The 22,249-nt window shown below is 36.0% G+C and overlaps 4 protein-coding genes across 5 annotated transcripts in view; all 4 read right to left on the reverse strand.

Moving 5' to 3' along the window:
• The window catches only part of LOC106868788 (UBX domain-containing protein 11), a 283,501-nt gene that overhangs the window by 69,121 nt on the left and 192,131 nt on the right, over positions 1-22,249 (reverse strand). The window lies entirely within an intron of this gene.
• Positions 4,049-7,557, reverse strand: LOC128250462 (uncharacterized). 2 transcript variants are annotated; one of them, XM_052975551.2, is made up of 2 exons: positions 7,322-7,557; positions 4,049-6,232 (listed from the first exon to the last, which is right to left on the reverse strand). In XM_052975551.2, the coding sequence occupies exon 2, from the start codon at positions 5,936-5,938 to the stop codon at positions 4,889-4,891; it is 1,050 nt and encodes a 349-aa protein (XP_052831511.1). In that variant the 5' UTR covers positions 5,939-6,232; positions 7,322-7,557; the 3' UTR covers positions 4,049-4,888. The 2 variants fall into 2 exon arrangements, with proteins under 2 accessions (XP_052831511.1, XP_052831512.1); XM_052975552.2 differs by having other exon boundaries at positions 4,548-6,111.
• On the reverse strand, positions 9,224-10,679 carry LOC128250437 (uncharacterized). The gene is given in 2 exon segments (XM_052975427.2): positions 9,224-10,526; positions 10,528-10,679. Coding segments are annotated over 2 exon segments (1,188 nt in total). The 5' UTR covers positions 10,549-10,679; the 3' UTR covers positions 9,224-9,359.
• On the reverse strand, positions 12,564-17,845 carry LOC106868814 (uncharacterized). Its single transcript, XM_052975547.2, has 2 exons — positions 16,953-17,845; positions 12,564-16,038 (listed from the first exon to the last, which is right to left on the reverse strand). Exon 2 carries the CDS (start codon positions 15,800-15,802, stop codon positions 14,615-14,617), a length of 1,188 nt encoding a protein of 395 aa, XP_052831507.1. The 5' UTR covers positions 15,803-16,038; positions 16,953-17,845; the 3' UTR covers positions 12,564-14,614.

The raw sequence follows: 22,249 nt of genomic DNA on the forward strand, positions 1-22,249 counted from the left end.
CAGCTATAAAGAGCAAATCAGTGACGATGGTCAGGATGCTGAAATTACTCCCATTGCGTATATACAATGTATAACATTATAGATAAATTCATTAGAAGATATGAGATAAATATGATTAATTCTTCACTGCTTTATGCGTCAAGCTAATAAATTATCTTATATACATATGCGATTCAATTCGTAATACAAAGCTGGCATCTGATGAGTGAACGTCGAAGTCAACTTCCGGTTGATCATGCGCATTGGCAGAATGTTAGCAGTGGAATGAGATGCTAAACAGATGAAAGACACCGCTTTTGGGTATTCACAAGTTGTAACACGGATAATGAATCCAATTTCAACGATCGTTGTCGATATGTTGTAGTTGTTTCTTGCATCTGCTTCTAGTGGTTCTGATGTTCAATTTCAACGAAACACTATAAGTCGTTCAAATCTCCAGAAAATGTAGTTTTACAGGCTGATGATAAAAATTGCACTCATTTTCTCCCCAAGAAATAAATAATGAAGAAAATTAAATTGCAAATCAAAAGGAGTCCAGATCTTTTCTATTGCTGCTACAGTTTTCTATTTTTTAAAATTTTGTTCCAGTTGTTTTCGTATTTGCTTCAATTTTGTATGCTAATTAAATTAATAATAACTCAATAGCTTTTAAATTTTGCAAATAATTTCAGCGACTGGAAAGCATCCAACACATTGGTGCCTGTTTGTATAGTAACAAGCGAAGCTATTGTCTGTTTAACACTACCACAACTACTACGTGTATTTTCTTTAACGAGCACTCATATACTGACTTTCGTTTTTGAATTTTCGCTTTACAGTAAACTATACATCTTTTAAAGCGAAAATTCAAACACGTTAGGCTGTAGTTTCAGTTCAGTTCATGTTTACATGCCTAACGTAGAGTTTCTTTAAGTTTATTTATTAATTTTTTTTTTATAATTTGTCAAAAAAAGTTTTCAGAGAGGAATTTTAGAAAAATGTTACCAATTGATTAACCCCAGGTCATCCACTTGTCAGACTGACCCTAAACCCCAATATTAACGTAGTTTCTTTTGCAGTATGTCAAAAAATTTCGTTGAGGATTTTTTTCCTTTTTAAATCATTTACATGGCTGTTCAACCGTTTCGTGACTTCATTCATTAAAACTTATTAAAATTTCAAAGTATCTTAGGACATTCATTGACGTAATGTTTTGCTTTCGTTTTGTTTGATAAAAATTCATCATCTTAAAGTTTTGCTTTCATGCAGAAAATGCCAGTCTTCAAATCTTTTCTGATTGAGTAAAAATAATCAAACTTTAAACCCTTATAAAATTTTCCTTAAGATTAGACCCTGGTGTCCTCGGGGAAATGGCCTTACTCAATATGCAGAAGCCTAAAATGTAAACTTACACTGTTGCCAATGGAAGCTGTAGACACACAAGAGATGAAGTGGAATCATAGGCAGACTAGCAGAGAAAAGAAGCTTCGTATGTGATAGATGCACTGAAGCAGTATGTAGTATGAGCACCCTGAAAACAGACGTGGTTGCTATGAAAGTATCATTGACAGAGTAAGAACAGACTGCAGAAAGTTCAGGAAGATACAACCTCTTTCAGCAACAAATGCTTTTTCCCACAGGCTGAAACGGAGATTGTATGATGCTTGTGTTAGAAATACAATGCTGCATGGTAGTATGACATAGGCCTTGAGAAGACTGGAAAGAATCGAAGTATGCTTAACTGGATGCATAATGTAAGTGTGTAAACGATATAGTATAAATGTAGAGAGAATCAGGTGTGCTGTGCAAGAAAGAAGATTGCCTGGAATGGACAAGTTATGCATTTAAATGAAAACGGATTTAAAAAGAAATGCCAATCATTTAATGTTTTGAGCCTGTGGAAAAGAGAGAAACAGGGCATGAGAAATGGTGCAAAACCAATTTCAAGACTGAGCCTCATAGACATAACTAAGGAACAGGATGGCTGGTGATATACAATTCTTAAAACCCACCCACCTTAGGAAAACTGTACACTGAGACCACTTTGTGTATGTGTGTACATATAGATACACAAATTGCTCTACCTCCACCCTTCATTTTGTATCACCATACTGCTTTTTTTTTAACCTTCCTACCGAAATCCATATTACTTCTTAGCTTTTCATCACCCATTAATATTGTTCACAACTACAGTACCATAATTTACTGCTCCCACCACTGCATAACACCTTCCTCTTTCACAACCTCCATCCTACAGCCTAACCCAGTGGTTCCCAAATTGTGTGCCTCGAAAAAGCAATATAATATTTCAAAATACGAAAATTACAAACCGAAATTCACTAGAAGTTCATATATAAATGTATATAAGTGGCAAAAAACTAAATACTAAGTTCTAAACTAAGAACGAGAGGTGGTTGTGTCGTTCAATTCACTTAGCCTAATTATGGTATGACAGTATTATTCAATTTATGAACCTGAAATCTCATAAGGATAAAAACTAAATTAACATCAATCTATCCTTGAAATTGACATTTTATGGCACATTCAGTGAATCCATGGCTTGGTGGGTCTTCTTCATAATGCCAAAGGTCTTGGCCATTGCCTCCATAAGGCCCAACACTTGACAGGAACTTGGTCACTTTGCCTCCACAAGGCCCAATGCTCAAAAAGAACTCAGCCACCTCACCTCTGTCAGGGCCAATACTCAAAAGGAACTCTGCCACTTTGCTTCCATGAGGCTCAATACTCGAAAGGAACTCAGTCACCTCACCTCTGAGGCCCAACACTCAAACGGAACTCAGCCATTTTACCTCCATGAGGCCTAATACTCGAAAGGAACTCAATCACTTTGCCTCCTTCATGCCCAACGCTCAAATGGTACTCAGCCACTTTGCCTCCGTGAGGCCCAATGTTCAAAGGTTGATTTTTTCTTTATGTGCTACCAGTGTGGGCGCACTTAAGGGACCCCTTAAGTAGAGCACATAGCCAAAGGTCTTGATCACTAGTCATTGCCTCTGTGAGGTTTGGGCCAAAATGTTTTGACTTGTAAGGTGCACCATGTGTAAAAGAAGTTTAGGAACTTCTATAATCATAAATATTCTACCTTCCACTCCAACTTTTCAGATATAAGCAGTCTTTACTGTTGTTGCCTGCCTCTCCTTTGGTCTCATGGCCCCTATATAACATTGCAAATCACCACTCAATCCATCTACTTCTACTTACCTTGTACAATGAATGACCTGCCTTGACACCACATCAACGCTATCTCCTTCAAGCTTCTACTGATCATTCTCACCTAATCTTTTAAGTGTGAGTAACCATGCGGCTCCATTTTCAGAGTCTACTCTGCCCACCATGCTTTCTCATACTTTAACCCCTCATCCTCTAGTATAAAGCCAACACCCCTTTTTAAGGGTTTGTAACATTCCAAACTTCATGACAATCTCAATAGTGCTGGTGGCACAAAAACAGCAACCAGTACATGCTGTAAGGTGATTAGTGATCGGAAGTACATCCAGCTGTACAAACTATCCAGTCCATATACTTTAGTGCAAATAAAACTGCTTATACATAAACAAGTACATATATTATGGTGTTAGGAAGGGCATCCAGTCACAGAAACCATGCTAAATCATCCAATGTAGCCTAGTGCCTCCCCTGCAAACTCTCCAACCCATGTTAGCATGGATAACAGATGTTAAACGATGATGTCAATGTTTGCCTTTTCTTCTCTAGACATCATGTGGTAAATGAGTGTCATTTATTTCCAATATTCTACGAAAACATGTCTGGCCATGGAGAAATATTACTTTGTTTGGAAATAGGCAAGTTAGCTACAGGAAGTGTAAGTGGCCATAGAAAATCAGCCTCAATAAATTCAGTCTGTCACATAATAAGTCAATGATGATATGTGTGTGTGTGTGTGTATATGTATATACTAAAGCCACTTTCAGTTTCATTTATCAAATCCACTTGGCCTGCAATTATAGAAGACATTTGCCCATGCAATTAGGATTCTTATTTTCAATATTAAAATTTATGATTATGTCAATAAATAAAAAAAAAAACATTTTGAAATTTCAATTCCCACTGTCACCTCACAAGTCTTTATTTCATTATTTTGTAATTCCATGTGCAGACGATTTCAATTCCAGACAAAAAAACAAAAAATTTTGTTTCAAATACTTTTTTTCCCAAAGCCTCTTCCTTCACTCCATTCAGACATATGAAACTTTTTAAATACATTTCCTTCTTCTGTGTGTATGTGTTGATACATGGCAAACAGCTGACAGACAATTCTTAGCTCACACAATAAATGATGGACCTCAAAGTGAAACAACAATATGCAAGAAATAGTAACCAAATCTCCCTACATCAACACAGGACACTAATATTTTATCCCAACACTTTTATCCTAGATTCATGTGTTTCAGTTCTTTGTTGAATATTCATAATTATTATTTTGCTGAAATAATCATCATCATCATCCAAAATCTCATTTACATGTTGACATGATTAATTGCATAAAAGACAAAGATTCTATATAAGACATCATACTTACATCCCAATGTGGTATAATTTTCTTTTATTGTTCATAATTTTATTTCTAATTTAACTGTACAGTGATGTTATTCATGATTTATAAGAATTCATTTCTCAGTTACTTACACAATATCCAGTAAATATATTGTATATTGTCATCTCTCGGGACATGTATGTTAGCTACAATATACATATGACTATTTTCTGAAACAATACCTTTATCATAATCAAACAGGGAAGTCATTTCATGAATGTAGATATTAAATGTAGTTACATGAACTATATAGTCTAGAAAGATAGCTCTAACTCCCTCTGTGAATACATTTATGGTTAGGTATTTTTTACAGCACAATATACATTGACACAGTTATTTACCTGTATGAGTAGATGCATGGGCAGTGAAGTGACGTTTTTGAGAAAATGCTTTACCACAGATATCACAGTGATATGGTTTCTCCCTTGTATGTCTGCATTTGTGTGTAGTCAAAGTAGTTGATACTGTGAATGATTTACCACAGGTATCACAGTGATATGGTTTCTCACCTGTATGTATGCGTTTGTGAATAAATAATGATTCTCTGCGAAGAAATGACTTACCACAGATATCGCATGAATACGACTTGTGTCCTGTATGAATACGTTGGTGAACAGTTACTGTACGTGTGGTTGCAAATGATTTACCACAGATTTCACAGTGATATGGCTTTTCTCCAGTGTGACTGCGTTTGTGTGCAGTTAAAGACCTACTATCAGAGAATGATTTACCACAAATATCACAGAGGTATCGTTTCTCTCCTGTATGAGTACGTTTGTGACTATTTAAGTTGCCTTGATCAGATAATGTTTTCCCACAGATATCACAGTGGTATGGTTTTTCTCCTGTATGAAGTCGTTTGTGAGTATTTAGGTTACTTCCTACAGAGAATGATTTACCACAGATATCACAGTGATATGGCTTCTCTCCTGTATGCATATATTTGTGAGTAGTTAAGTGACTACTAATAGAGAATGATTTACCACAAATATCACAATGAAATGGTTTCTCTCCAGTATGAAAGCGTTTGTGTACTGTTAATTTACTCTTTGAAGACATAGATTTACCACAGATATCACAATGAAATGGCTGCCCTCCTGTATGAATGTATTTATGTACAGTTAATTGATTACTACGAGCATATGATTTACCACAGATATCACAGTGATAAGGCCTCTCTCCTGTATGTGTACGTACATGAGTAGTTAAGTGACCAGTTGAAATAAATGATTTACCACAAATATTACACTGATGTGGCTTCTCCCCTGTATGAATACGTTTGTGAGCAGTTAAATAGTTTCTGCGTGCAAATGATTTACCACAGATATCACACTCATTTGACTTTTTTCCTGTCTCTTTTGGCATTTCATTTGCAAAATTCATGTTTTCAGACTATGCCTGAAGTGTAAATGGATTTTCACATAATGTATTATCCATAATTTTTAGTTTCTCACTAATTCCTGAAAGAGATTTCCTTCAATCTCTGTTGATTTCTGAAGATGGTAGAAACTCCTTTGGAAAAAGTGTCCAAGTATAATAAAGTATTCAAATTATTCCTGAAAATATTAGAGACAGTGAAGTAGAAAAAAATTAGAATTCAATAATCCCAGTCTTTAGATGATAAATTATGGTGAATTTAAAGTAAAAAGAAATTCTTTTATGCAGATACTGTTATATCTGAAATAGAGAAACATAAGATAGAGGTGAAGCTCAATATTCAACAGCAGAAAATTATCTTTCTATATTGAATAAACTGTATATATAAACATTTACATCAATCATTGAACAGTGAAGTTTAACTGATTTTTAAAATTACATGATACAACGTTGTGTAAAGTCTACATACATACAAATTACAGCTTCACATGGCTATTGTGTAACACACACATCAGGTACTACTAAAGAAGGGTAGTGGTACCCTGCGGGTACTACTAAAGAGTGGTCCCCAACGCGCACCCGCGCTAGCTAGTCGTGAGTAGTCGATCCTGCAAGTGCACGTAACTTCTAAACAACGTAAATAAATAAAAAACAAATCAAATAAAAATAACACACTACCTGTTTTTGTTAACTTCATACATTTTTTAAATATATATATTCAGCCGTAAAAGAGCGCGCATGTACTAATTTGCATAGGCGTGCACATGTATTCATTTGCATACTCGCACTTGTTGTAGGGATCGACTACTCACGACTAGCTAGCGCGGACGCGCGTTGGGGACCACTCTTCTTTAGTAGTACCCTGCGGCTATAAGAATGGGACTTTTTTTGCATGAATCATATACAGATTATTCGGATTTCCCTTTCTCCATTGTTAGAAGCTTTCCTTCATAATACGTTACTTCTGTATCACGATGCTTCAAGCACAGCACATCGCTTGTCTATTATAAATGTTATACTATATAGAAAGTCACTTTCGAAAGAGTAACTTGGAAGCTGAACAAGGCCCGCAACTGGCTTTGACTACATAACGAAAACCACAACAATATTAATGGAAACATCCAGCTAAGACAGTACACACCACAGCTTCACCATCACATTAACTGACATTATATATGTTAAACTACACAAAGAAAGTCGATAGCATTTGATTCCATCCAAACAGGTCAATCGTTATTGTTTATATCCCTAGGTCAGTTCTGACCGTTTAGAACGTGATGAAAGTTTCTTGAGTGTAACGACTTTTATGACTAATCAAAAGACAAAAGCATTGCGTTGTTGAAAAGTAGAAACGTTTGAATATGAAAAATAGATATAAAAAAAAAGTACCTAGTATGAATCACAGGTATTATTAGAAAGTCAGGCTAGTCGTGTTGTTGAAGAAAAATTTTCTTCCACTGCGCGTGCATGTGTATATACCATACACATATATAAATAGATATTGTTGATAAATATAACACGGGCCATAAATATGGAAGCTTCTTCCACAATTGATACATCAAAATATTATTAGCTTGATATTAGGCTTTCTGGTTGAAGACCGAATTCAACTTCCGGTTGAATATGCGTATTGTGGAAGGTTACCGGCTCACACCAGTCGTCGACGTCTTGTAGTTCGTTGCTTGTGAACTGCTGCTGTAGCTTTTCAGATCGACTGGGAATGTCGGTTTCTCTTTTCTAAAATTGTACTTCTAACACATATAGAGAAAACCTGGCATATCTACCCAAATGTTTCCTTCCGCCGCCAAACTTTCCTCATAACTTCCAGAAAACGAATGTTTTTTAAATGAAATTTTCTGCAAACACCTTTCAGATGGTGTAGATTGCAATTCGGATCTTTTCGGTTTGGCTGCCAATTTTCAGTCTCAATTTCTGTTCGAATTGATTTCATATTCAGTATAATGATATACTTTTCTATACTAATTAATGCCATGAAAATCATTTTCGCCACAAATCAACATATAAGTTGTTATAAGGCTTGAAAATTTTCGGTAATTTCATCTAATTTAGCCACACATTAGTGTTACCATAGTAACAAGCCAAACATGACTACTCTTTTGTCTGTGAGAAAGCATGTGTTGACAAATATATTTCAGTCATTGAGGTGGTTGTCATGTGAGCTAAAAATAGCAACCAAATAGGCCTTAAATCACAAAAGGGAGATGTGGTTTTGTATTTGCCAGAAAAGGGTGTTATACCCCACAGAAAATTATGGAAAATGGAGAAGCATTTTACGAGTACAAGAAAACTTGGTGGGAATATGTATTGCCGATACTCACATCAAGGATGCATGGAGTCTGTGTCAGTGAGGAAAGACACATGGATTGAAAGTAGCACCCTTCCTCTTAAGACTCTTGTGCTTTTCCTTTACTCATGGGGTAAGGAATTGACTTCAATCCGGTTTTGTGTTGAATAACTGGGGATGAGCCCATTGCACAGCTTTTGGCTATAACAGCTATGTTAGGGAAGTACATGCAGAGGACCTGCTCTGTCATCTAGTTGAGATTGGTGGTCCTGCAACGATTGTTGAGATTGATGAAACAGTCTTTTCAAGAAGTAAGTACAACTGAGCAAGGATCCTACATAAGCAGTGGGTTTTTTGGAGGAGTGTGTTGCGAGACCAGACAAGTTTTTCTTTATGTGGTGCCATGTTGGAATCATGACACACTGGAAGAACGCGTAAAGAAGTTCGTGTTAAAATTTCATATTTTAAAAAATATTTAATTTGTAATGTGCTGTCTATTACATTAAATGCATATTGAATGCTTAAAACTACAAAATATGTGTTGTTTAGTCGTTTCTTTGTCATTGCGTTGGTTGTCAGGTGTGCTAAAAAGGCCTTAAAGGAAGCACCACCAAAATGGGTTTTTTTTGCATATAATCGTACAAATTCTCGTGTAGAATACACATTGGCAAAAATTGTCTGAAAATTCTAAACAAGGTTATGAGCAGTTATATGTTGTGTGTAATTGATTTGTTTATGGTGTCATATAAAAGCATGAGTGCCATTTTCAGGATGTTGTCAGGATGTGCCATCATACACAAAATGTCAGCTTCTAAATCCTGTTTCCTGACTTAGTGAAAACGATCCAACTTTAAACCTCTATAACTTTTTTTCAAAACTTTCCTGGAAAAAGAGAAATATCTCCAGCAATTCAGCTTGGAAAACTACATTAATGTACCAAAATTTAAAGTCCAACAGCTGTTTCGGGAGCGGGGGCAGGGCTCAGAATCCTACTTAATGTTGGCAGATGCCATTCAAAACTCTAGATATTAGTTGTTACATCTTGAGAAATTTGTCTACCTCCGTCTATATGAATACATTTATGGTTAGATATTTTTCATAGCACATCATACATTGACACAGTTATTTTTCTGTATGAATTGATGCATGGGCAGTGAAATAGCGCTTTTGAGAAAATGATTCACCACAGATGTCACAGTGATATGGCACATCTCGTGTGTGAATGTATTTGTGTTTAGTTAAGTAACTTGTTGTAGTGAATGATTTACCACAGGTATCGCAGATATATGGTTTCTCCCCTGTATGACTGCGTTTGTGAAGAGTTAAGTTAGTTAATCCTGAGAATGATTTACCACAGATATCACAGCGATATGGCTTCTCACCTGTATGCACACGTTTGTGAATAGGTAATGATTCTCTACGAAGAAATGACTTACCGCAGATATCACATGAATATGACTTATCTCCTGTATGAATGTGTTGGTGAACAGTTACTGTACGTGTGGTAGCAAATGATTTACCACAGATTTCACAGTGATATGGCTTTTCTCCAGTGTGATTGCGTTTGTGAACAATTAAACATCTACTGTAAGAGAATGATTTACCACAAATATCACAAAGGTATCGTTTCTCTCCTGTATGAGTACGTTTGTGACTAGCTAAGTTACCTTGATCAGATAATGTTTTCCCACAGATATCACAGTGATACGGCTTTTCTCCTGTATGAAGTCGTTTGTGAGTATTTAGGCTACTTCCTACAGAGAATGATTTACCACAGATATCACAGTGATATGGCTTCACTCCTGTATGAATATATTTGTGTGTAGTTAAGTGACTACTAATAGAGAATGATTTACCACAAATATCACAGTGAAATGGTTTCTCTCCAGTATGAAAGCGTTTGTGTACTGTTAATTTACTCTTTGAAGATATAGATTTACCACAGATATCACAATGAAATGGCTGCCCTCCTGTATGAATGTATTTATGTACAGTCAACTGATGACTCCGAGCAAATGATTTACCACAGATATCACAGTGATATGGCTTCTCCCCTGTATGAGTACGTATATGAGTAGTTAAGTGACCAGTTGAAATAAATGATTTACCACAAATATTACACTGATGTGGCTTCTCCCCTGTATGAATACGTTTGTGAGCAGATAAATAGTTTCTGTGTGCAAATGATTTACCACAGATATCACACTCATTTGACTTTTTTCCTGTTTCTTTTGGCATTTCATTTCCAAAATTCATCTTTTTAGATTCCATCTTAAGTGTAAATGGTTTTTTCACATAATGTGTTTTCCATACTTTTTCGTTTCTCACTAATTTTTGTATTTCATTCTTATTTTATTGAAAGAAATTTCCTTCAAATTTGTTCCCTGTTGATTTCTGAAGATGGTAGAAACTCCTTTGGAAAGATGTCCAAGTTTAGTTAGAATGCGAATCACACTTGAATATATTACAAAATAGAAAAACTAAAATCCAATAATATGATAATCGCAGTTTTTAAGTAATTAACGATGAATCTTAAAGAAAAAAAAATCTTTTATGCAGATACCATGTTATATCTGAAATAATAGAGAAACGGTGTAAGATATAGGAGAAGCTGAATATTCAACAGCAGAAAAATTTCCACCCTTGTATATTGGTTAAACTGTAGATATAAACATTTGCATCAATCACTGAACGATAAAGTCTACATGTATACAAATTATAGCTTCACGTGGCTATTGTGTAACATACCTAATATAAAATAAAAAACGAAGGACTTCTAAAAATGTGAACAGTGGAAGTTGAGTAACCTTCATATAACGCAGGCACGAAGGTCCATCTTAAGAACGAAGCTGTTGACAAATGTGAATCTATGCAGATTCTGTCATTTAAAGGGTGGTCAGAGTCATCAAAGTCGCGGGATCTACACAAACTCGCATTTCTAAACCGTGCGCTTCTGATGATTGGCTTTCTGCATTGTTACTTTACTTTCTGTATCACAATACTTTAAGCAAAGTACAACGCTTTTCTATTGTATTAACCTACAGAAACTTGCTTTCGAAAGAGTAAGTAAATTACAGGCTTCACAAGGCCCGTAACTGGCCATGACGAAACAACCAAAACAATATTAATAGAAACGTCCAGTTAAGATATAGCACTATCACATTGTCTAACATATATATTCAACAACACAATAGATGTCGATAACATTCGGTTCTATCCAAGCAGGTCACTCATCGTTGTTTATAGCCCGAGGTCAGTTCTACTGTTGTGAGAGTTTCTGCGGTGTAAATTCGTCATAAATGACGAGTCAAGCAGAAGACCACATTGCTTTGCTGAAAGAAACACTGAAAAGTCAATAAAAATACCTCGTTGTTGAAGAGAAAATTTCGTCCGCTCTGCGTGTAAGTGTATGCATATATATAATAACGTGCGAAATACTGCCGTTTGTTCAACAAATTTTGCTAAAATTAATACAGTACAGTTTGTGTTCGAAGACCGATTTCATCTTCCGGCTGAACATGCGCATCATAGAATGTTAGCATCGTTTGGGAGATGCAAAGATAGCACATATGCAATGGATATCACTACTTGCACGTCATGAGACTGAGAAAGAAGTCAACTTCCAACTATTCTTTTTTTCTGTCTATATTTCTTATGTTTGGGGGCTTTGATGATGAGGATTGATCTTTACCTTATTGATTTTGTATTGATTGTAAAGGAAAAATTGTATCTGAGGGCTTGTTGATCGGTGGGCGCCGACATCCCTCTCATCTTTATCTTTACGTTTTCATTTCATCTCATTTTGTCTACGTCCAGCCCACAAGCTTCTTATTCTGTGTAAGGTCTCCATGACCAATTTAATGAAATAAAGAAGCCAACTTCCATCATCTTCGTTGATATTCTATAATAGTTTGTTGCTCCTGTTCAACCACTCATATAGCTTTTGATCTCTTCAATGAATGTCTCATTTCTCAAATTTTCAGCAGATTATTATTATTATTATTATTTTTGATAGTAGCTAATAATAATAATGTTACAAGCAATTAAATTTTCGCTATTTTACTTATTCGGAAGCCTTCATTACCGCCCATACTGTATGTCGCGACTGTTTGTCTCCATGGTACCAGACGAAAGCTTTGCATGGTCTTTCGATATCCTAGAACTAGGAGGCAAATATTCCTTAAACTACACCATAAAAATGACCAAAGATTGCCCCACAGCACCGGAATCGTTTCTGTTTGGCTCACAATTTTCAATTCCTTTAATCATGTTCTGATTTTAAATTTGGTGTATAGTTGTTTTTTTCTTTTAATATATGAACAGAGATGAAAATGAGATATTTTATTGCCTTCACAGCGTTTACCGTTTTACAAAATCAAATTAGAAACTGGACAAGACAGAGAACACAATTGAAAAAATTAATAAGGAAAAAAAAAGACAATTCACCACCTCTGTAAAACGAAGTAATAAATGACAGTGGTTGCAGCAAAATATATACATTGGTTACATGAACTGAATGGGGTATACTTAGGAAGACATGAGACCAGCAATGCAATTTGAAAGTAGCATTGCAGGTAAGGTAATGAAGAACATTGAGGGGGGAAAGCTGCAGGCCCATTATGGATCGTAGCAGAGATGCTCAAGATATGTGCTGAAAGGGGATACATGATTTCCAACCAGATAGGAAATCAAGTTATAAAGGAGAGTGTCAGGCATAGGAGTATCACCATAAACTGTTACAAAGGCAAAGGTGATGCCTTAAGAAGCAGCTACAGAAGAATCAAATTGTTGAATAAGGTTATGAAAATCACAGAATTATAGCACAATTGATTTGTGACAGGCTGTAACTAGATAAGAAGCAGTGGGGCGTTCAAATTGGAAGAGGTACAGCAGATGCAACCTTCCAAGAGAGGCAACCGCAAGAGAAATGCTTGCCTAAGAGTAGACAATTATACTTGGCTTATGTTGATATGGTGTTTGTCAGGGTATCACATATAGTAATTTCACGGTCACGAAAGAAGCTAAGTGTTGAGTTGTGAGAGGTGTACAAGCAGAGTGAAGAGCTGATTGTATGAATCTTAACATCAGAACTACAATAGTGCATGGTAGTGAGAGACAAGCTTTGATGGTAGAGGACTTGGGAAGACAAGAAAAAAATTGTGCATTCTTTACTGGCTGTGCATCAATGATAAACTATAAAGAGAAAACTGGTCACAAGATGAATCTCACGTAGTGTGCAAAAAAAAAACAAGATAGCACTTGTATGAATATGATACATATATGGACAGTTGTATAAAGAAGTACCAATCAAGTGATTGGAGCTTGTGGAAGAGGGAGAAACAGTAAGACATGGGAGGAAGTGGTGTAATGCTAACTTCAACACCTTGAGCCCCATGGAAAATATGTCAAAGGAACAGGAAGACTAACAATATGCAGTTCTTCAGAAAACCAGCCCTGCTTAATGAAATTGAGTTTTGAAAGCAGTGTGTGTGTATGCAAACATATATATATATATATATACATGTGCACAAATGACCACCATGACCTGTCTCCTCATATCCTTTCCCTCCTCTGTACATGTCCTTCACTGCAGTTCTCCCTTGATACCACTTCATCTTTTTTCTCCACTACCTGGTACCATATCTTTTGTTAACCATTTTCCACCCATTGCCATTGTTCTCTCCACTTATATTAAACTGATTCATCACTCACCACAGAACCAAACAATCTCTCATTATGTACTATGTCTCCCTCCAAAATACTCCAGCAACCTACCCAATTAGGGGAAGGTGCAAAAAGTAGGAGTGGGTCAAGAAAGTAATAGGAGTATTGTACAAGAGCACCAATAACTTTCTCCAATGTTAAAGCCAAAAACATTTAGCTTTATTCCATTATTTAAATCATGACTCATTCCATTGTTGAGAAAAATACATAACACTTGACACAGAATGTAGAATATAGGAACAAATTTCAAAAAGATAGATTATATACACACACTGTTGGTTGAAGAGATTACTTTTGGTAACTTGTTGAGGAATAGACAAGATTGAATGTATAAAAGACAAACACTACATACAAGACATCATACTATTATCCTGATTTGTTCTGCACTTTTATTTCTGTTATTTTCACACAACATCCGATAAATTCATTGTATTTTGTCTTCCCTCAGGAAATATGTTAGTTGCAATATATATGACTATTTTCTGCAACAATACTTTTATTAAAATAATCAAAGTGGTAAGATATTTTCAAGACTCTAGATACTAGTTGTCGTCACACAAATTATAATCTCAAAAAGAGAGATCTACCTCTCTCTATGAATACATTTATGGTTAGATATTTTGTTTACAGCACATTATACAGTGACTTGACAGTTACTTTTCTGTATGAACCAATGCATGGGCAGTGAAATGACGTTTCTGAGAAAATGATTTGCCACAGATATCACAGTGATATGGCGTATCTCGCGTGTGAATGTGTTTGTGTTTAGTTAAGTAACTTGTTGTAGTGAATGATTTACCACAGGTATCACAGTGATATGGTTTCTCTCCTGTATGACTGCGTTTGTGTATAGTCAAAGTAGTTGACACAGTGAATGATTTACCACAGATATCACAGCGATATGGCTTCTCACCTGTATGTATGCGTTTGTGAATAGGTAATGATTCTCTACGAGGAAATGACTTACCGCAGATATCACATGAATATGGCTTGTCTCCTGTATGAATATGTTGGTGAACAGTTACTTCACCTGTGGTAGTGAATGCTTTACCACAAATTTCACAGTGATATGGCTTTTCTCCTGTGTGAATGCGTTTGTGAGTAGTTAAACGACCACTGTGAGAAAATGATTTACCACAAATATCACAAAGGTATCGTTTCTCTCCTGTATGAATACGTTTGTGACTAGTTAAGTTACCTGAATCAGATAAGGTTTTGCCACAGATGTCACAGTGGTATGGCTTTTCTCCTGTATGAAGTCGTTTGTGAGTATTTAGGTTACTTCCTACAGAGAATGATTTACCACAGATATCACAGTGATATGGCTTCACTCCTGTATGAATATATTTGTGAGTAGTTAAGTGACTACTAATAGAGAATGATTTACCACAAATATCACACTGAAATGGCTTCTCTCCTGTATGGAAGCGTTTGTGCACTTTTAATTTACTGTTTGAAGACATAGATTTACCACAGATATCACAATGGTATGGTTGCCCTCCTGTATGAATATATTTATGTACAGTTAAGTGAGTACTATGAGCAAATGATTTACCACAGATATCACAGTGATAAGGCTTCTCTCCTGTATGAGTACGTATATGAGTAGTTAAGTGACAACTTGAAATAAATGATTTACCACAAATATTACACCGATGTGGCTTCTCCCCTGTATGAATACGTTTGTGAGCAGTTAAAGAGTTCCTGTGTGCGAATGATTTACCACAGATATCACAATGGTTCGATGCTTTTCCTGTCCCTTTCAACATTTTATCTGCAAAATTGATGTTTTCAGACTCTGTCTGAAGCGTAAATGATTTGTCACATAATGTGTTTTCCATAATTTTTCGTTTTTTACTAATTTTTATATTTCATTCTTATTTTCATGAAAGAACTTGGACCTCTGTTGATTTCTGAAGATTGTAGAAACTCTTTCGGAAAGATGTCTAAGTTTAGTTAGAATGCAAGTAGAAAAAATTAGAATCCAATAATATAATAATCTCAGTCTTTAGATGATAAATTATGATGAATCTAAAGGAAAGAAAAAATTCTTTTATGCAGATACCATCTGTTATATCTGAAATAATAGAGAAACGGTTCAAGATATATAAGTGAAGCTGAATATTTTGAACAACAGAAAATTATCTACCTTCCTCTATCGATTAAGCTGTAGATCTAACCATTTATCTCAATCACTGAACAGAAAGTTCAATTAATTTCTAAAATTACAACATACAACCTTGTGTAAAGTCTACATAAGTACAAATATTGTGTTAGAGTAACATATACATATATAAGAAAAATACGAAGTAGCGTAGAAAGACTAACAATGAAAAGTGGAAGTTGAACAACCTTTATATATTGGAGGCGTAAGGTTCATCATAAAGAACTATGCTGTTTACAAGAATGAGTATAGGTAGATTTTGGCATTTTTATTGCCGAAAGGGCAATGAGAGTAATCAATGTCGCATCATCTACACAAACTCTGATGATGAGCTTTTTTGCATGAATTATGAAATGGTTACTCAACTTTCCCTTTCTGCATTGTTAGAAGCTTGCCTTCGTTATTTGTTGCCTACTTTTATATCACAATGCTTCAAGCTAACAACAATGCTCTTCTGTCTTTATATGTTAAACTAAAGACAGTCGCTTTCGTAAGAATAACTTCCAGGCCTTAACAAGGCCCATAACTGGTAATGACTACACAAAACCAAAACAATATTAATAGAAATACATCACAGCCTCACCATCACATTGTCTAACATTATGTGCGTTAAACTACACAATGGTGGGCGATAACATTCGGTTGTATTCAAACCGGTCATTCGTCGTTGTTTATATCCCTAGGTCAGTTCTGACTGTGGTGACTTGTGATAAAAATTAGTTTCTTTTCAGGAATGTCACAATTTTATACGAATCAAACAAAAGAAAACACTCAGATTATGAGAGTAGAAATGACGTTTGACTGTGAAAAATCAATTAAAAAAATACCTTTTATGAATCATAGCTTCTATTAGGAAGTATGCGACGGTGGTCGTGTTGCTCAAGAGAAAATTTCTTCCACTATATATATATATATATATCGTTGATAAGTATATAACATGGAAATAAACAGTCGCTTGGTCAATTTATGCATCAAATTGTTTTTATGTTTGAAGGCCGAATTCAGGTTCCGGCTGAACATGCGCATCGTGGAATGTTAGCATCGATTGAAAGATGTTGAGGATCTCATATATGTAATATATTACTTAAGATATCGATATTAGTCTTCGCACATTGTGAAACTGAGAAAGAAGCCAACTTCCACCAACGTCGTTGACATCTTGTAGTAGTTTGTTGCCGGATGTATACATCCACCAAATGGATGAAATGATTAGTGAACTTCTAGCTAGTCTGCATAGTCATAAACACCAGTATTCTCCAAGGCAAAAAAAATCAGTTAGTGAGGGCAAACGACGGAGAGCAGGCCGACCGGTTTGAAATACCGTCTTGACAGAATGTCATAGAGGGACAGCTATGAAATTCACCAATACAGTTGTCCTGAGCACCCCTCTCTTACTTTCTCAATCACTCACTTTCGTTTCAACAGCATCACTTTAGTTACTGCTGCTACAATGACAAGGAACATGGGAATATGTAAGTTCAACGCTACACTTACAAGAAACTATAACTCGTGTTACTTCATATGCTTTCTAACTGTTTTTATACATGCCTGCCCGTCGTGGTTTAGCTTTGATTATATGTAATTGAGAAATAAATGTTATCTACAACTTCGGCTACTGTCTTTCTTTCTTGGAGTTAACATCATCGATCAATATACAGATCCTCATCCGGGAACAAAAAAATTAATTAACCAGCCTGGTGGGTGTTAACAAGTATGTGGCAAACGAATATGAAAACAGAAAAACATTGACAACAACTGCTACATACTGGTAACCGCTCCGTTACATCATTCTTAATGACCTGATATTTTGTGAAAATTTCAGCAGATGATTTTCTGAACAATGTATTTTTGCTTGTTTATGATGAAAATCATATGAATTATATCGAAGAATTAATAAAAGTAAATAAAAAATATATAATGTTTTATACTGTGAACCATTTTCTTTCTTTCAAAGAAACTTGATAGAATATTATATTTAGCTGAATTTTGTTTTTTGAGTTACATACATCGCCGACGAATGGGCGTGAGGATGAAATAATATTTACAAAATCTGATACATTGGTAATATTGGCTAAAATTACATAACTTTAAATGCTTGTATCTTCTTAATTATTAATGTAGGATAAAAAGGATGCAATTTTCATCATCAGTATGCAAAATTACATCACAACGACAATATTTTTTAAACCATGTAAACACTGGAAATACTTCAGGTGGTTCTGGATCTTGTTAAATTCCTCCCAACCACTTCAAATTTTCACCAGAATACTTACAGCAAATGTAGTTGTGTAATAAGTTTGCATACTGATGACAAAATTACATTATTTTAATTTTCTTTTTTTTTTTGTCTAAAAATTAATAATAAAGAAGTTACAAGCATTTAAAAGTTATGGTATTTTAGGCAGTTGAAGGCATCCATTGCCAGCAGCCTGAAGTTGCAACTGACTGTTATGGAAATCTGCAAGGACACAGACATGTGTACCCCTAATGTAGTTCTCAGGGTGATTCAGTGTAACACAATGTGACAAGGCTGGCCCCTTTCAGTTACAGCTACAACTCATTTTTGCCAGCTGAGTGAACTGCAGCAAGATGAAGTACAGTATTTTGCTTAAGAACACAGCGTACTCATGACTTTACAATCGTGGGCCAAATACCCCTAACCACTGAGCCATGCACCTTCACTCTCTTAACCGTAGAGAAGAGGAGTGAAGCAATCGAGACAGAGAAAGGAAAGCATCAGTCATTTACAATGACAATTAGAATGAAATACGATCGATTTTTTCTAGCTTCTTTATTTTTAGCAATGAAGAGAGAAAGACCTTTAGTAATGAATAGAGGGAACGTTTTTCAGGTGTTTTCATTTTGGGAGTTCTAGAACAATCGACTGCTAGTTCTCTTCTTTCCCCCCACCCCCATTACTTATTCGCCTTCTTTCATAGTTCTTCATGACTTTTAGTTGTCGGGAAATACCATGTTTTTCTCTCGGGCACGTTTAATGTTTCCTCTACAAACTACAAACAAGCTCCACTCCCTTCCATTTTCTCATACAAAAACTAACGCAAATTTCGAATGGGATATAGCTGTGAAAAGAGCCCGGAAAAATGGGTAATACCCCCTAAAAATGGGTGGGGGAGAAAAGTCGCTGACAGGTGGCTACACAAAATTCAACTCTATACATGGAGGAAGCCTTTGACAGGGTCCCCTCATCCCTTATCTGGTAGTCAATGTGGAAACCAGGGATAGATGAGTGGTTGGTGAGAGCCATCTACAGGGACGCTACCAGTAAGGTGAGGGGTGACAATGAGTACAGCAAAAAATTCAGGGTACAAGTAAGGGTTCGCCAAGGATTGGTCCTCAACCCCCCCCCCCTCTTGTTCATCATAGTCCTCCGGGCAATAACAGAGGAATTCGAGACAGGCTGCCCCTGGGAGCTTCTCTATGCTGATGACCTTGCTCTTATACCTGAAATAGAGAAGTTTCAGGTATGAAAGCAAGGTCTAGAATCAAAGGGCCTTAGAGTTAACCTAACAAAAACCAGTTTTAGAAAGTAGGAATGCAGACAAATCACAAATCCCTTCAAGTAGATGGCCCTGTTCAATCTATAGAAAAGGTATAGGTAGAAACTCCATAAGATGCACCTGGTGTAGGCTTTGGACACATAAAAGGTGCAGAAATATCAGAGGAAGGTTAACAGGGAAACCAACTTTTGTACGTGGAAGATGCACAGGTACAATAAACTTTAAACCTATGTAACATTTTCCTAAATTTTTTTCCAATAGAAGTTAATAACAACAGCAGATTAAGCATCTCAGCGGTGATTCCTGATGGGCCGGATTAATTGCTTTATCTACTAGGGTACTGTCAATTTGGATAGCTGGTCCTTCGATTGGGTCAACATTTGCAGCAGACTCTCCACATCCCATTCATTCTCCACATTCAGCAGTCTTTCATAATGGCATCTCCAAGCCTCTTTCTTTGCAGACTCATTAAAAGCAAGTGCACCATCATCCATGCGGACACATTTCTCTCCTATGACATCACTTCACAGTGTGGACTGGGAGCTTTTAAGTGGCATCTGTACTGACAGGGTCACCAAGTACTTGCAAAAAAAAAAAATTTAAGAGGGGAGGTGGCATTGGAAGAGGTGATGATAAAAAGATTATAGTGAAACAGATACAGGTGTCTTGCTGTAGAGGAAGTACAAAGTTACCTGGCCGGAGAGAGAAAGATCAGGATTAAAGACGGAAACAGGTGTGCTACCACAAAGGAAATACACGGTTGCCCAACCTGAGGGAAGTGCAAGAGAGAGTGGGAGACTGCAGGATGGAGATGGTGGCAAAATGTCATGCATACTCACAAGGATTGGGTATCAGAATATAAATGAGATGGTTGAGTAAAGGAAGAGAGAGGTATAGATAGTGGCAAGAGCCAGAGCATACCCTTGAGGTTCAAATGCCATAATATAAGTGACAGGATATTGCAAAGGGAGTGCGATTAAAGAGTGAAAGTAGGTGGTGAAAGACCTGGGTATATATAGAGTTGGAGGGGCTACTGGATAGCAATGAACAGGAGTGTGAGGACACAATTGGGAAGTGAGAGCTAGGCATAGTGAATGAAGGAAGAAATGCGAGAAAGAGATGTAAATTGGTTTGTGGGAGAAAGTTTTCTTGTTACGTACGAGTGGAATACCCAGGCTGGGAGCTAGCAGATGGCAATAACACAGTGAGACAAGGCATGTGGGTAGAATACACAGGTCAGGGGCAAGCAAAGAGCAATGATACAGTGGCACACAAACGAATCAAGATATTTATATGGAAATGACAAGTAGCCATGTTGCCATCATCATGAGCAAATGTATAAAAGACAAAGAATGTACATAAGACATTACATTTTTATTCCAAAATGCTATGATGAAATATATTTCATCATTTGCAATTTTTATTTCTAACATAATAACTGAACGGTGATGTTATCTCTGATTTATGAGAAAACATTCCTTAGTTATTTACCCACAATGTCCAATAAATTAATTGTATCTTGCCTTTCTTTCAGGAAATATGTTAGGTCCAAAACAGTACTTTTCTTAAAAATATCAATGCAATAAGACATGAATATAAATGTTAGTTGGAGTTACATAAAATATAATTTCGAAAGATAGGTTTGTCTACCTTCTGTAAATATATATCTATGGTTAGATATTTTTTTACCACCACAACTTAAATACATTGACTCAGTTATTCTTCTGTATGAATAGATACATGGACAATGAAGTGCTATTTCTGAGACAATGATTTACCACAGATATCACAATGATATGGGTTCTCTCCCAAATTGATGCACTTGTGTCTAGTTAATATATCTCTATGAGAAAACAATATAGTATACATATCACAGGAATGTGGCTTTTCTCCTGTATGAATACACCTGCGACTTGTTAAGTTACCTGGGTCAGAAAATGATTTGCCTGATATCACAGCAAGGTGGCTTTTTTTCCTGTATCAATGTGTTTGTGAGTAGTTAACTGACTACCAATCAAGAATGATTTACCACAGATATCACAGTGAAATGGATTCTCTCCAGTATGAAAGTGTTTGTATATTGTTAATTTACTATTTAAAGACATTGATTTATCACAAATATTATGAAGGTATGGCTGCCCACCTGTATAAATGTATTTGTGCACAGTTAACTGACTACTTAGAGCAAATGATTTACTTCAAACATTGCAGTTTAATGGCTTATCACCTATATGAATATGTTTGTGTACAGTTAATACTTCTCTACGAGAAAATGATTTACCACAGATATCACAGCAATATGACTTCTCTCCGGTGTGAATGCATTTGTGTGCAGTTAAATGTCCACTGTGAGAAAATGATTTACCACAGATATCACAGAGGTATCGTTTCTCTCCTGTATGAATACGTTTGTGACTGGTTAAGTTACCTGAATCAGATAAGGTTTTGCCACAGATGTCACAGTGATATGGCTTTTCTCCAGTATGAATTCGCCTGTGAGTAGTTAAATTACTTCCTACTGAGAATGATTTACCACAGATATCACAGCAATATGGCTTCTTTCCTGTATGAATATATTTGTGAGTAGTTAAATGACTACTAATAGA

The sequence above is a fragment of the Octopus bimaculoides genome, chromosome 21, assembly GCF_046866305.1.
Source record: "Octopus bimaculoides isolate indiv1 chromosome 21, ASM4686630v1, whole genome shotgun sequence".
Lineage (NCBI taxonomy): Eukaryota > Metazoa > Mollusca > Cephalopoda > Octopoda > Octopodidae > Octopus > Octopus bimaculoides.

Bases quoted from the DNA above. Each gene is read 5' to 3' on its own strand.
- LOC128250462 (XM_052975551.2), bottom strand. From the start codon at position 5,938: ATGAATTTTGCAAATGAAATGCCAAAAGAGACAGGAAAAAAGTCAAAT.
- LOC106868814 (XM_052975547.2), bottom strand. From the start codon at position 15,802: ATGGAAAACACATTATGTGACAAATCATTTACGCTTCAGACAGAGTCT.